Genomic DNA, 15,054 nt, shown 5'->3' with positions numbered 1-15,054 from the left:
TATCCGGGGGATTTTAAGTAGACCAGTTCCCCTAGAGCGTAGTGTTCCATTAGGCTCATAGGTGATGGCTAGATCCGTCAGATAAGGAGGGGCTTTGTGCGAGGTGATCCTATAGCACATTAAGAGCGCTTTGAATAAGATCCTCTTTTTTATTGGTAGCCAGTGTAGAGCAACCAGGGTAGGTTTGGAGGCTGCTCTTTTGGGTAGTCTGAGGACTAGTTGTGCTGCCGTGTTTTGTAGAACCTGCAATCTCCTGATGTTCTTTTCCGTAGTTCCTAGAAGTAGCACATTGCCGTAGTCTATCCGGGAAGTCACTAGGGCTTGGGTCATGGTTCGTCTGGCCTCTAAAGGAAGAAGGTCCAGCGTACGGTTAAGGGTCTTCAGAACCCTGAAGCATTTCCCTACTACTTTATGAATGTGACCATCAAAAGAAAGTTTGGGATCAACCCATATACCCAAATTCTTTGCTTCCTTACAAGGGATGGGTAAAGGACCAAGGCAAGGTGGCCACCATTCTTTTGTCCAGCTAGCATCATTACCTCCTATCACTAAAACCTCCATTTTAGAGCCATTTAGCTTCAAGCAGTGTTGGTTCATCCAATCTGCAAGATCCTGCATGCAGGTTTTGAAGTTGGCAGCTGCTATGGTGGGAGCTTGGGACAGGGAGATAAGCAGTTGGGTATCGTCGGCGTAGGAGACTAATTCAACACCGTACGGCTGAACCACGTCTGCCAAGGGAGACATGTATAGGTTGAACAGGGTGGGGCTCAGGGCGGAGCCCTGAGGCACCCCCTGTTCTAGGGCTATGCTGTCTGAGAGGTAGGTACCTCTCTGAACCTGAAAGCAGCGGTCTGTGAGGAATGCTTTCAGCCAACCCAGTGCCGCCTTGGTGACCCCGGCTTTGTTTAGACAATGTAGCAAGATGGAGTGTGCTACAGTGTCAAACGCGGCACTGAGGTCCAGCATAATAAGTGCCATAGTATGACCTTCATCTGCTCCTGCCCGTAGAGTTTCGGTCGCTCTTAGGAGAGCTGTCTCCGTGGAGTAACCCGTCCGAAAGCCAGATTGAGAGCTATGAAGGAGTTTGTTGGTTTCTAGATGGGCCATAAGCTGTTTATTAGCTATTTTCTCCGCCACTTTCGCTAGATAAGGTAGCAGAGTGATTGGTCGTAAGTTTTCCAGGGTGTCTTGGCTCACATTGGGTTTCTTTTTAATAGGGAGTACAATAGCTTTCTTCCAACACTTCAGGAAGACAGGCCGAGACAAAGGAGACTTGGAGCACATGTCTAAAGTATGGTTCTAGTACTGTTAAGCTTGCTCCTAGTACCTTGGGAGGAGCTGGGTCATGGGGGGAACCCGACTTGATACTTTTGCAAATGTTTGTAAGTATTTCTGGAGGGGGAACCGAAAAACAATGTAGGCATGACTCTGAGACTAACTCCTTCACTTTCCATAAAATCATGACCAGATGTCAAGTTTCCAGAAAAGTTGGCATAGATGTCTGTTATCTTTCCAGAAAAGTATTTGGCAATTTTGTTGCACGTTTTCACAGAGTCAGTGTGGGACGTATTATCAGTGGTTAGCACAGAGATTTCCTTAAATATTTTAGAAAGCTCTTTAGAAGAGTTCTCTGCTTCCCCAATGCGTGTTTTATAGTGCAAGGCTTTAGTTGTGCGTATCTTTTTATTATAATCCTTTTGAGCTTTTTTATATTGAGTTTTAACTGTCGGGCAGAAGTTGATGTGCCATTCCCGTTCTAATTTTTTACAGGCGGATTTAGCTAACTGAAATTCAGGAGTGAACCACGGGTTGGATTTCTTCACATTCTTAGATTTTTTCATGTTGCGAATAGGGGCAGTGCTTTCTAGGGCAGTTAAAATACGGTTCTGTAGACGACTATAAGCTGTTTCACGGTCTATACCTCCTGGAGGTCCTCCTGTTTCGAGTCTTTTGATAAAAGTGTCTTGAGAGAAATTTCTCCATTTCCGACATTGGTAGCGTTGTTCACCATCTTTTTTTGGGTCGGACTCAGATAGCCGTACGTGGAACGGAATTAAGGAGTGATCTGACCAGGGTACCGGTTGAGGAGGTTGAACTTGCACTCCGGTCCAGTTCCCGAAGATGGGGGTCCAACAAATATCCTAGTCTATGAGAGGGATCCCGATTTTTAAGGTCTAATTGAAGGGAGTGTAGTTCAAGCCTGATGTCTTTAGCATCTTTATTGAGATCATCAAAATGAACATTCATGTCTCCAAGCACCATGAATCTACTTTTTCTTATGGCTAGGTGTGCTGTAGCTTCCACCAGAATAGCCATGAAATCATACAGCCTACCTGGGGGTCTATATACAAGAATACCCGAGAGGGAGTGTTGAGGCCCTATTATAATAGTGAAAGAGCCTGCTTCACAATGATCGATCGTCAGGGGTGATAGGGAGCATTCCAACGGAGCTTTAATCGTGATTGCAATCCCTCCGCGCCTGCCGTCCTACGTGTCCAGTCTGGAGAGGGAGTAGCCAGGTGGCATGGCCTCTATAATATCAGGGTCTGAATATTCTCCTAGCCAGGTCTCAGTAAAAAACAGGATGTCAAGGGCCTCATCCTCAAGTAAGTGATATATTTGTATGCTATGTTTACTAAGAGATCTACAGTTTATCAGTCCCGCCTTCACTTGCCCTTTAGCGGGCTCATAGGTCGGGTTTTTAACAGGAGTAAAAGGACATACTGAGCAGTTATACAGAGATATCGCCTCCATAGTGTGTTTACAGGGTAAGGTGAGAGTGGGACAAAGATCCAACAGTTCCTGTCTACCATACCGTAAAATAGGGGACTTAGGACGACCAGGATTACTGGCCCCGAGCCCCGTCCGGCCGCGGATGGGCGCAGACGGGCTTGACTTTGGCTCGACTTCGGCGTGCTTCCGGCGCGCCCGCTGCACGCGTCCGCTGCGTCCCACGCACATTTATGGGAGAGGTAGGGGCAACTAGAGCGCTGACCTTGCAGCCCTGAGCCCGGAAGTGCTGGGCTCCTCCTCCACCCTCCGCTTCAAACGGGCATAATGGACGCGGCGGACCGGGGCGGGAGTCTAATGAGTGAATCACCAAGTAAAATTGAGTCAGCCCACAGGTGAGGCACAGTTTAAAATTATACACAAGAAATACACTGTTACAATTAAAATTAGCAGCAGATCGCTAAGTTTAAAAAGACGCTCTGTAGTCAGCGCTCACAGTGCAGGTCTTGTTACACACAGCGTTATCAGAAAGAATCAGCCACTGCCACCGGCTAGACTCGTCTCCACCACGCAAGTGTGCAAACGCAGGTCTTTTATTCACTCTCTCGTACAGCGCAGCTAGAGCGCTGACCTTGCAGCCCTGAGCCCGGAAGTGCTGTGCTCCTCCTCCACCCTCCGCTTCAAACGCCCATATTGGACGCGGCGGACCGGGGCGGGAGTCTAATGAGTGAATCACCAAGCAAAACTGAGTCAGCCCACAGGTGAGGCACAGTTTAAAATTATACACAAGAAATACACTGTTACAATTAAAATTAGCAGCAGATCGCTAAGTTTAAAAAGACGCTCTGTAGTCAGCGCTCGCAGTGCAGGTCTTGTTACACACAGCGTTAGCAGAAAGAATCAGCCACTGCCACCGGCTAGACTCGTCTCCATCATAATCTCAATTCCTTACTGCGAGAATTTGTCAAGTTCGGTGGGCACTCAGGTATCCATATCAACTGGTCTAAGTCACAGATATTCCCATTGACGGACTCTGTTAGCCCTTTTGATATTGACTATCCACTCAAGTGGTGTGATGCTGATGTTAAGTATCTAGGTATCCATGTTTGTGAGGATCCGGACTAGCTGATGAGGACGAACTATGGATGTGCTATGGAGCGCATCACAAACTGCATTACTTGCTCGATTGCCTTCCCATAAACTATGGCTGGGTGTGCGTCCCTTATAAAAATGGTGATTCTCCCTAAATTTTTTATATCTCTTCCTTAACATTCCTTATGATCCTGGGAGGCATTTTTATGCCTCGTTGAGGTCGGAATTGATTCACCTGGTCTGGGGCGGCAAGCAACCCCGCATACAATGGGATACATAAATGAGACCTTACTCCCAAGGGGGCCTCCACATCCCTAATTTTGAATTGTACTATCTCTGTGCTCAGGCGCACTATGCACACTTTTGGTTTCACCAACCTCGCTATTCTCCCCATGTAGCTACTGAACACTGGTTGGCAGATCCTATCCCACTTGACGGGGTCCTCCTATCTAGCATATCTCTCCGGACACGCTGCCCCTCCTCAGTGGATTGCACGATCATGACCTGGTCTCGTATCCAAAATTGTATGCACACACCTTGCTTGTACTCCCCTCTCCTACTACTCACTTATTATATGTCTCTGCCACAAGAGGGCATCTTCAGCAAAGTAGTCGGCGCAAGAAACCTCCATTGTTGGGGAGACCTGTACATTCATGGGAAATTTTGCACACTCCAACAAATGTGCCCTGACCCACCGCCATCCATCATGGAAACCTTTTTGTACGCTCGCCTCCGTCACAGCGTCCAGGCTAGCTCCACTGGATATCCCTCTGAACCTGCAACACTAGCCTCTTTACATCACATTTTACAGGCACCCTCTACCTCACACTTAGTTGCCACGCTCTACCACACTCTATATAGTGACGTAGAATATCGCCCTAGTGTGGAGCGCACTATGTGGGAACTGGAACTAGGGCAAGACATCACTGACACATAATGGCTCTTTTGCTGTAAACAAACCAAACAGATTTCCTCCAATAGCCAGCTCCGAATTATTTATTATAGATTTCTGCAACGCAGTTACCATACACCAGTTAAGCTTCACAAATTTTGGTTTGAGAGACTCATAGATAGATGCGATAGGTGTAACATGGAGCACCCATACTTTCTACACCTAGCCTGGGAATGCTCAGATGTACACACATATTGGAGTCACGTTTTCACAGCTCTAGAAGCTGTGACCTTGCTGCCCATTTCAAGATCTCCTCTTGTGGCCCTGTTGGGGTTTACTGAACACATCCCAATCCAACACCGTAAATGTGTCTCCTTCAGCCTTGCCATAGCTAAGTGACATCTAGATTGCAGGTGGGGAAGGGGCCAAGAGCCTACATTTAAAGACTGGCTGTCAGACATGATATTTTGGCAGGATCAATTCAGTACATATGCTGAACTGCCCCCAAGATCCTCCCGCCCAAGAGACATCTGGGGCAAATTACAGACATACTTATTAGAACATTCAGAAGACACTGCACATTTACTCTAAGGTTTAATCATACTCCCCGTTACCTATCTTTATCTGTGTATATTGTGCTAATTCCACATGGTAATCATACTAGATCATGGCTGATTCCCTCAATGGAGCTGTGACCCCCCCCTGACGTTCCAAATCTACTACAATTTGTGATGATATATTGTGAATGTATTGACTTGTCGCTCCATTTGCTTACATTGATTTGTGGTCATTTTTTCTATACCCCTCAACTTCACCATGCAAATGCTATGGATTGCTGATTGATGGCCCTATGTATTGCACCACTGTTTAGGGTATTTGCCCTTCTAATGCTCTAGCTGTATGAATCTTTTGTTTGCTGAAATGTGCTGTAGTATCTATGTAAAAATTCAATAAATAAATTTAAAAAAATTAAACCATCTTGTAGCTATCAATGTATCTGGACATTCTGTGAAACTTTACATAATGTAAATAATACGTTTAATGTTTTTATTTTGTAATAAAATATGGCCGGGGGGTTATTACCCCTAATCCAAAACAGTGTGAAGTGCTTGCCTTGGATGAGGGTGGGAGCCCCCATCCAAGGGTGGTATTGGGTCTAATTTGAAAGGGGACTTAGGCAGTACCAGGTCATAAGTAGGGAGACCGTAACCATTAAGGAGATAGGAGGGAAATGGGAGAGTAGAAGAAAGCGGAACCAGAAACAAAATAGTGAAAGAAAGTCAACTAGAAATTTAAAGTCAAGAAGAAAAAAGAAAGTAGACAAGGAGGAGAAGTTGGAAAAGAAGCTGAGAATGAGAGAAAATAGTAGAAAGGAGAAAAATCTGGATCAACTAAGAACACATAATAAGCAAAAGACGAGCAAAAAAAAGCAGAAGAAAAACGGAGTACCTTGCAAAAGATAGAACGCTGTACAGAAAGCACACCAAGACCCTGTCTAGTACAAGCAGTGGGACAGAGAGGGTGAATGTGAATATGAATATATGCACTCCAATGGAAATACATTGTGGCAAAGATAAGCCTGTCTTTAATTTCTCACTTCTCCTTTTTAATCACCTTCCTTTTATTTCTCTCTGTATTGGGCCAGTTAACATGCCTGTTATACTCTGGTAATGCTCAATAAAAGAATGGCAACATAAAAAAAGAAAGATGGAGAGAAGAAGTGGAGAATAAGAAAGTAGCGAAAGAAGGAAACAAATAAGTAGTGAAAGAAAGAAAAGTGAAACAGCTTCATGGTCCTGCATTTACAGTTTCCCAGGCCCCACAGAAAGCGCTGAGATGTATTTTACAGTGTTGTCGTAGCAGTTTGCCGGCCGCAACGCTTTCTTAGCACCCAGCACTTCATTACATAAAACGAAAAGGTTTGAGGAAGCGAAGTTTTGGTTTTTCTTCTTATCATTTTATGAAGTGAAACGCTCTCACTTCTGCAATTTAATCAAAATGAATTGTTACAAGTAAACTGAAAAGCACTGCAAAAAATGTACATATATTGATTCATACCTGACGTTTGCTACTGGATCATTCGACAACTCCAACACCGTCATAAAAAAGTTTTTACAGAAGAAGGATTTCGAAAAGAGTTCCATTATAAAATCACACGTATCTAAAAAACGAAGTCTGTTCCAGTAACTTTTTCCTTTACCTAGTTCTGGGAAAGATACAAAATAAATGGTGTAAATACTATTAAAGTAACAAACTTAGATGTCATGTATAATTGAACTCGTTGGTTATGTTTAAAAATTCTATCCTAATATACGAAGTTAGCATATTTTTCAAAGATGAAAGCATGCAGTGAGAGTGTATGTAAGCAAAATCACCTGCTACTTTCATATTTCCACCGTCTTTGTTGTGTATATTACAACCAGCCTATATGAATGAATATATTGGTGTAAAATTCTCCCCCTTTTTGTTCATCTAGGCCCATGTCTCCTTCAAGTCAATATGCGAGATGGCAATGGGGCAGAGAATAGACCATAAGAAGCTCCACGTGAGAATAATTACCAGCAGGCAAATATATGACTATAAACATTCTGCGTTCCTAGTTACTTTTTGACAGCCCTTTATAAAAGCCTACAGATGCAAAAAGCATTGTGTGAGTTCTGCCTATGGACTCAAGCCTTCTTTGAGTTATAAATGCATTGGTAGTACAACCTTATGACTACATCTCTCTGTTTGCATCAATTTAAAACACTAACCACATATCATTGCTTCTGTATCAAAGTATTTGTAGCATACATGGGCCTATGCGTATATGGAAAACTTTACAGGGCAGTGGTGTAAATCTCTCCTGACATAGAAAACGTAAAGCAGTGATTCATAAAATAATGAACAACAATGAGATTAAGAAAATCTTGTGACATATCTGTCAATTCATAATATATTGTGTGGGCGCCAAAATTTGTAGTATAATATATTCATAGTTATTATCATCAGGGCCGGACTGGCTATAGCAGGCACCAGGCATTTCCCCAGCGGGCCGCTAAGGTGAGGGCCGTTTTTGGGCGCCTGGGGGGCCGTTTTTGTTACTGGGATTGGGAATATCGACCCCCTGTAACAAAATTGGCCTCAACTGGCCCCCGCAAACTGCTCAGCTGCACTCCCCTTCTCCCCAGGAGGGGGCAGCTGAGTAGTTTGCCAGGCCGGTTTCTGTTCCCAGTCCGGCCCTAATTATCATTGAGTGGACAGAGGAAACCAAATTTACAAGAGACTGCGCCTGTGGGTTAGAATGCTACGTCTCTCCATCAAAAGCATATTAATGGTGGATGTGTTTGTATGATTTGTACCACGATTTTTCATGTGTAGATTTTTTGAATACAGGTAATTACCAGAACTAGAGCATAAACGGTCATTATACTCCACGCATCTGTATGAGTGCTATTTGTTATGACACATTTATTGTTACCGTGTCATACATAAAACATATCTATGAATTTATGCATTTGTATAAAATGAATGTTATATCGCTAACAATAAATGTGTCCAAATAAAATATTTTATTTGAAAGAAATTTACTAATAAGTGTGCAATTACGCATTTACAACTACAGTGCAATGCTCATTTTCCAAGTTGTCACCGTAATACTGATTATTTAACTTATTTAATGCCTCATATGTTCAATGTTTAAACCACTTTACAGAGTAAAACATATGGCCTATTTCAAAGGACTTTGCCTCACTACACGAATTTGAAACGGTGTGCTCTTGTTCTGATTAAATCGTTTACTACAATTACACATGAAAAACAAATACAATAAAATATATATTTTAATGTAAAATATACATTTAAGATAATTTTGATATAACTCATTTTAATCTAAACCTAATAAACTTTATGTTACATCGCACCAGCTCAGATAATATTTGTAATACATTATCAAATATTTTTTAAATATTAAGTTAATTAATAAATATATATAAACAATAAATTACAATGAAAATTTCTCACACTTACTAACATCTTCATTTTTGTTTAATTTGTAGAAATAATGATGAAAAGATATACATTCAATTAATTTGAATACTTTATATATATTTTTTAAAAGGGTATATTATTTGTTTAATATGTGTAAATAATTCAAACATAAATATAAACCATTTTATCATATATGTGTATGTGTGTGTATCTGTGTGGGCATGTGTGTGTATCTCTGTGTGTGTGCATATTAATGAAAAAAACAAAGGCTAAATATTAAATAAAGTTAAGGTAACTTTATGTATTCTTTCTAGACAAACCAAATATGAACAATATAAACATTTTAAATTCTAAATTTATAGTTATACCTTAAATGTATGATCTGCACAATATCTTTAAATTACTATAATGTGCACACCTCTGTATACACTGTTCTCCACTCTCTAGAAAAAGTACATTAACTATAATTCAGGCCTTCTCCATGCACTGCTGATAAACTTTTATATTACATGACCTATACTATATGCAATTATAGCATTCATTACAACTCTTGTTACATTTCAAATGCCAATATTTGTGAGAACACTGTGCATGGTAGACTGGTGAGTTATGGTTAATGTACTTTGGTTAGCAAGTTGAGAACAGTTTGAATGAAGGTGTACAAGTTATAGTAATTTGAAGGTGATTCGTAACTATAAATTTAAGTTATAACTATACCTTTAGAATTTAAAATGTTTGTGTAGTTCTTGTTTGGTTTTATAGAAAGAATACAATTTCCCTAACTATAACTTCTCTTTAACTTTTGTTTTTTCCCATTGAATTTAATTATTTATTTATTTTTTAATTAAAAGTGTTTCAAATTGTAGAGTAGAGTGTCGTTGAGTGGGGTGTCATTATGTAAACTGCCAAAGAACAGTGCATTAGAGTATCGTAGAGTGTAGTGTCATACAGTGGAGTGTTGTAGAATGAGTTAGAGTGGACTGACGTAGAGTAAAGTGTAGTAGAGCCGAACAGTGTGGAGTGATGTACAGTGGAACAGCGTACAGTGGAGTGGTGGAAAGTTAAGTGGTGTATAGTGGATTACTTTAGAGTGGAGTGGCATAGACTAATGTATATTGGAGTGGCGTAGAAAAGATTGGCATAGAGAGAAGTGGCATAGAGTGGACTGGTGTAGTGTAGAGTGACATAGATTTGGATTGAGTAGAATGATAGAGTGAAGTTTGGTAGACTGCCGAGGCATAGAGTGGAAAGGCATACAGTGGAATGGCATAGAGTGGAGAGGCATAGAATGGAGTGGCGTAGAGTGGAATGGTATAGAAGGGAGTGGTGTAGAATGACATAGTGCTGAGTGGTGTAAAGTATACTAGTGCACAGTGGAGTGACAAAGTATAGTGGTGTAGAGTAGAGTAGTGTAGAGTGGAATAGCATAGAGTGAAGTAGCATAGAGTGGAGTGACAGAGTGGAATAGCATGGAGTAGAACAGTGTAAAGTGGAATAGCGAACAGTGAAGTGGCATAAGGTGGAGTGGAATAGTGTGGAGTGGTGTACAGTGGAATAGCGTACAGTGTAGTGTTGTAGAGTGGAATACTGTGGAGTAGCGTAGATTAGTGTAGAGTCTAATAGAGTAGAACACAGTGGCGTACAGTGGAATGGTTTTGAGTGAAGAGTGCACAGTGGCATAGAGTGGAGTGGCGCACAGTGAAATATCGTAGAGTGGAGTGGTGTACAGTGGAGTGGCATGCAGTACAGTGGTGTGGTGTGGAGTGGCATAAGGGGAGTGATGTAGATTGGAATAGCCTAGAGTGGAATGGCGTAGAGTCAACTTGTCTAGAGTGGAATGGCGTAATGTGAAACAGCATACAGTGTTGTGTTATAGATTGGAGTGACGTACTGTAGAGTGGCATGGAGTGGCATAGAGTTGAATAGCATTAAGTGGAGGTGCACAGAGTGGACTGGTATAGAGTAGAGTGCTGTGGCGTTGACTAGAGTAGACTGGAGTGGTATAGAGTGGAGTGTGATAGAGTGGAAAAGCGTGGAGTGGAATAGCACAGAGTGGAGTGGTGTAGAATGGAGAGGTGTAGAGTTAATTGACATGGAGTGGAATGGTGTAGGGTAGAGTTGTGTAGAGTAGCATTGAGACGAGAGGCATAGAGTGTACTAGCGCACAGTAGAGTAGCATTGTGTAGTGGCGTACAGTAGACTGTCAGAGCAGAGTGGCTTAGAGCGGCATAGAATGGGATAGCATAGAGTGGAGTGACGTACTGTGAAGCAGCATAGAAAAGAATAGCACACAGAGGAGTGGCATATAGTGGAGAGCCGTCAAGTGGAGTGGCATATAGTGCAGCTGTGTAGAGTGGAGAGGCGTAGATTGGCATAGAGTGTTTTGGCGTAGAAAGGAGTGGCATACAGTGTAGTGGCATAGAGTGTAGTGGCATAAAGTGGAGTGGTGTAGAGTGCAATAGTGCAGAGTAGGGAGGTGTAGAGTTGACTGGCATAGCGTGGAGTGGCACACAATTGAACAGAAGAGAGCAGTGTGGCATAGAGTGGAGTGACAGAGTTGAATGGCAGAGTGGAATGTTGTAGAGTGGAGTGGTGTTGAGTGGCATTGAGCAGAGAGTAATAGTGCACAGTGGCGTAGCATAGAGTGTAGTGGCATACAGTAGACTATCGCAGCGTGGAGTGGTATAGAGGGGAATGGCACATTGTGGAATAGTGTGGAGTAGAGTAGCATAGATTGGAGTGCCGTAGATTGGAATGGCATAGAGTAGAATAGTGTAACATGGAAAAGAGTACAGTGAATTGACATAGGGTGGAGTGTTATAAAGTGGAGTGGCATATAGTACAGTTGTGTAGAGTGAAATACTGTATAGTTGAGTGGCATAGAGTGTAATGGCATAGAACAGAGTGGCGTACAATGTAGTGGTGTAGAGTGAAGTAGCGTACAGTGGCATAGAGTGGAGTGGCACAGAATTAAACCGAGTGGAGTGGTGTAGAGTGGCACACAGTGTAGTGGCATAGAGTAGAACACCTTTAAGTGAAGTGGTGTGAAGTCGTGTAGAGTCGCGTGGCGCATTGTTGAAAAGCATAGAGCTGATTGGCATTGAGTGTAGTGGCAAAGACTGGAGTAGCATAGAGCAGAGTAATGTAGAGTGCAGTGGCATAGAGTGAAATAGTGCTGGGTGAATTAGCAGAAAGTCAAGTGGCAAAGAGTGGAGAACCGTAGAGTGGAGAGGCGTAAAGTGTTGTAGAGTTGCATGGCTTAGAGCTGAGAGGCACAGACTGGAGTAGATTGGAGTCATGTACAGTACAGTGTCGAAGAGTGGAGTTATGTATAGTCGACTAGAGTGGAGTGGCATAGAGTAGAGTGACATAAAGTGGAGTGGTGTAGAACAGAGTGGCGCCGAGTGGGGAAGTGTAGAATAGCATAGAAGGGAATGGCATACTGTGGAGTTGAGGAGAATGCAAATACTGTAGGGCGGAGTGGCATACAGTGGCATAGAGTTGAGTAGAGTGCAATAATGTAGAGTGGAGTGCTGGAGAGTGGAGCTGCTGCAGTGGAGTGGCATAGAGTAGAGTAACAAAGTGGAGAGGCGTACAGTTGAATAGCGAAGAGCCATAGAGAGGAATAGTGTAGCGTGGAGTTGGGTAAACTAAAGTGGTGCATGGTTTGATGGCCTACAACTGAGTGGTGTACAATAAAATAGCGTAGCGTGGTGTGACATACAGTGCAATAGCGTAGAGTGGTGTAGACTGTAATAGCGTACAGTGCTGTGGTGTACAGTGGCATGGCATAGGGGGCAGTAGCATAAATTGGAATAGCGTAGCATAGAATGGCGTGCAGTGGAGTGGCATAGAGAAAAGTTGTATAAAGTGGAATAGTGTACTGTTTTGTGGCATACAGTGGAATCGCAAAGAGTAGAGTGGAGTACCATGGAACAGCATATTATGAGTGGAACAGAATGGAGTGGAGTGGTACAGATTTGAATAGCATAGAGTGGAGTGGTGTATAGTGGTATGACGTAGAGTGGAGTGCCATAGAGTGGCATATAGCCCAGTGGCACTGAGTGGAGTGGAATAGAGTGGAGTGGCATAAAGCAGAGTGGCATAGAGTGGAGTGGTGTACAATGGAGTGACAGAGTGAAATAGCGTAGAGTGGCATACAGTGCATTGGAGTCAAACAGCGTACTGTATGGAGGCATAAATTGGAATAGCTTAGAGTGGAATGGTGTAGAGTGGAGTGCTCTAGAGTGGAGTGCCATAGAGTGTCATAGATTGGATTGACAAAGAGTTGGGTGGCATAGAGTAAAATAAAGTTGAGTGGAGCGGCGTAGAGTGGAGTGACAGAGTGGAGTGGTGTACAATAGAGTGGGGTTGTGCTCATTGGTGGAGAGCAAAGCAGAGTAGGGTGGAGTGCAGTGGAGTAGGGTGGAGGGGAATGGAGTAGAGAGGAGTGGCCTGGGTTGGAGTGGTGCACTGTGGTGTGGCATGGACTGCCACAGAGTGGAATAACAGAGTGAAGTGACGTAAAGTCAAGTGGCGTACAGAGGAGTGGCACAGAGTGGAGCGGAGTACAGTGGAGTGGCACACAGTGAAATAGCCTAGAGTGGCATAGTGTGGAGTGACATAGAATGGAAAGAGTTGAGTGGAGTGGCATAGAGTGAAGTAGCATACAGTAGCATAGTGTAGAGTGGAGTGGCATAGCGAAGCGTAGAGAGGAGGGGTGTACAGTGTACTTGTATAGAGTGGAGTAGTGTGTGGTGAAGTGTAGTTTAACCCGTTTACTGTGGCCGTTATTTCGGCGCAGTGCGGGTGTTCTAGAGAGTGGGCGGGACTGCATCGGCCGTTCAACGTTCGCAGCACCAGCAGGTAGTGCTCCGAACGTTCAACGGCCGACTGCAACACTGATAGGGTTAAACAGACATAGTGTGGAAGTGGCTGAACAGATGTAAATAAAATTTGGCAGGAATATAAATTATGGGGTGGAAAGGGTAATTTTTGGTAGTAGCTCTAAGGTTAAATAGTGTTGAAGTTATAAGTAACAAAAGACTCTGGGCCTCATTTGGATAGTGTGTCATTTGAGATGTCATCAGTGATGTCACTGTCCATGTCATGAGAAATGTAATATGTAAGGTCATATGCAGTGCATTGCAGAGGCATGAGTTATAGTTAGCTCAGGTTACTATAGCTACTGAATTTCACAGGTTTTGTACAAGTGAAACCTAAGCCTAACTATGACCTCCCTGTAACCTTTGTTTTTTCAGCGAATTTTAAAGGTATTTTTTAATTCCATTTCTTAACATCCCTGTAACCTTTGTTTTTTTCCTGTGAACTTCAAAGTTTGTTTTATTTCATTTCCTAACTGTAATGTACCTGTAACCACTGTATTTTTTAGTTAATTTCTACAAAATTTAAATGCTAATTCCTAACTATAATGTTCCTGTAACCTACGGTTTTTTAAGTGAATTTCTAAATTTAAAAAAATTATAATTCCTAACTATAACGTCCCTGTAACCTTTGTTATTTTCAGTGAGTGTCTCCAGTTTTTAATTAGTAGTTGCATTTGCAGAGTGGTGGAGAAAGGGGGCGGGGCCTCTGACCAGCTCTCAGCAATTCCTCTGTGTAGGACTTACAGGAGGTAGCAGGAGGGCTTCTGGGCCCCCAAGGACACTCAGCATCCAAGAGGACTTCATCCCTCAACCAGCAGTGCACAAGGAGGCGGGTTTATAGAGTGGTGGAGGTAGGGGGCATGGCCTACAAAGCCCTCTCAGAAATCCCTATGTGTGGGACTTTGTGGAGGTAATAGGAAGGCTTGTAGGCTCCAAATTACCCTCTGGATCCAAGAGGATTTCATTCCCCAACCAGCAGCATCCAGGAGGTGCGTTTGCAGAGTGGTGGAGAAAGGGGCGTGTCCTTCAAAGAATTCTCAGAAATGCTGCTGTGTGGGAGTTACTGGAGGTAACATGAGGGCTTGTTGGCCCTCAAGGACTCTCTGTGGCCAAGGAGACTTCATCCCCCAACCATAAACAAACACCAGGAGGCATTTGCAGAGTGGCAGAGAAAGGGGGCTTGGCCTCCAAAGACCTCTCAGTAATCCAGCTGTGTGGGACTTACTAGAGGTAACAGGAGGGCTTGTTACTCTCAAGGACCCGATGGAGCCAAGGGGACTACTTCCCCCAACTAGCAAGGCGCCAGGAGGCATGTTTCCAGAGTGGTGGAGGAAGGGCGCACAGACTCCAAAGACCTCTCAGCAATCCCACTGATTGGGACTTCTTGGAGATAACAGGAGGGCTTATTGGCCCCCAAGGACCCTCTGGAGCTAAGGGGACCTAATTCCTCAACAGGCAGCTTGCCAGGAGGCATGTTTGCAGAAT

The 15,054-nt window shown here is 43.3% G+C and overlaps 1 protein-coding gene across 2 annotated transcripts in view; it reads right to left on the bottom strand.

Moving 5' to 3' along the window:
* PPP4R4 (protein phosphatase 4 regulatory subunit 4) overlaps nt 1-15,054 on the bottom strand; it is a 1,899,245-nt gene that overhangs the window by 556,426 nt on the left and 1,327,765 nt on the right. For both annotated transcript variants that reach the window (XM_086937722.1, XM_086937723.1), the window contains exon 16: nt 6,773-6,920. In XM_086937722.1, coding sequence (XP_086793848.1) covers nt 6,773-6,920 — 148 coding nt within the window. The remainder of the gene's footprint in view (nt 1-6,772; nt 6,921-15,054) is intronic.

This window comes from Lissotriton vulgaris, chromosome 9 (assembly GCF_964263255.1).
Source record: "Lissotriton vulgaris chromosome 9, aLisVul1.2, whole genome shotgun sequence".
In the NCBI taxonomy this organism is placed as follows: domain Eukaryota; kingdom Metazoa; phylum Chordata; class Amphibia; order Caudata; family Salamandridae; genus Lissotriton; species Lissotriton vulgaris.
Note: the sequence above shows the minus strand (reverse complement) of the source record. Positions and strands in the feature narration are given on the sequence as shown.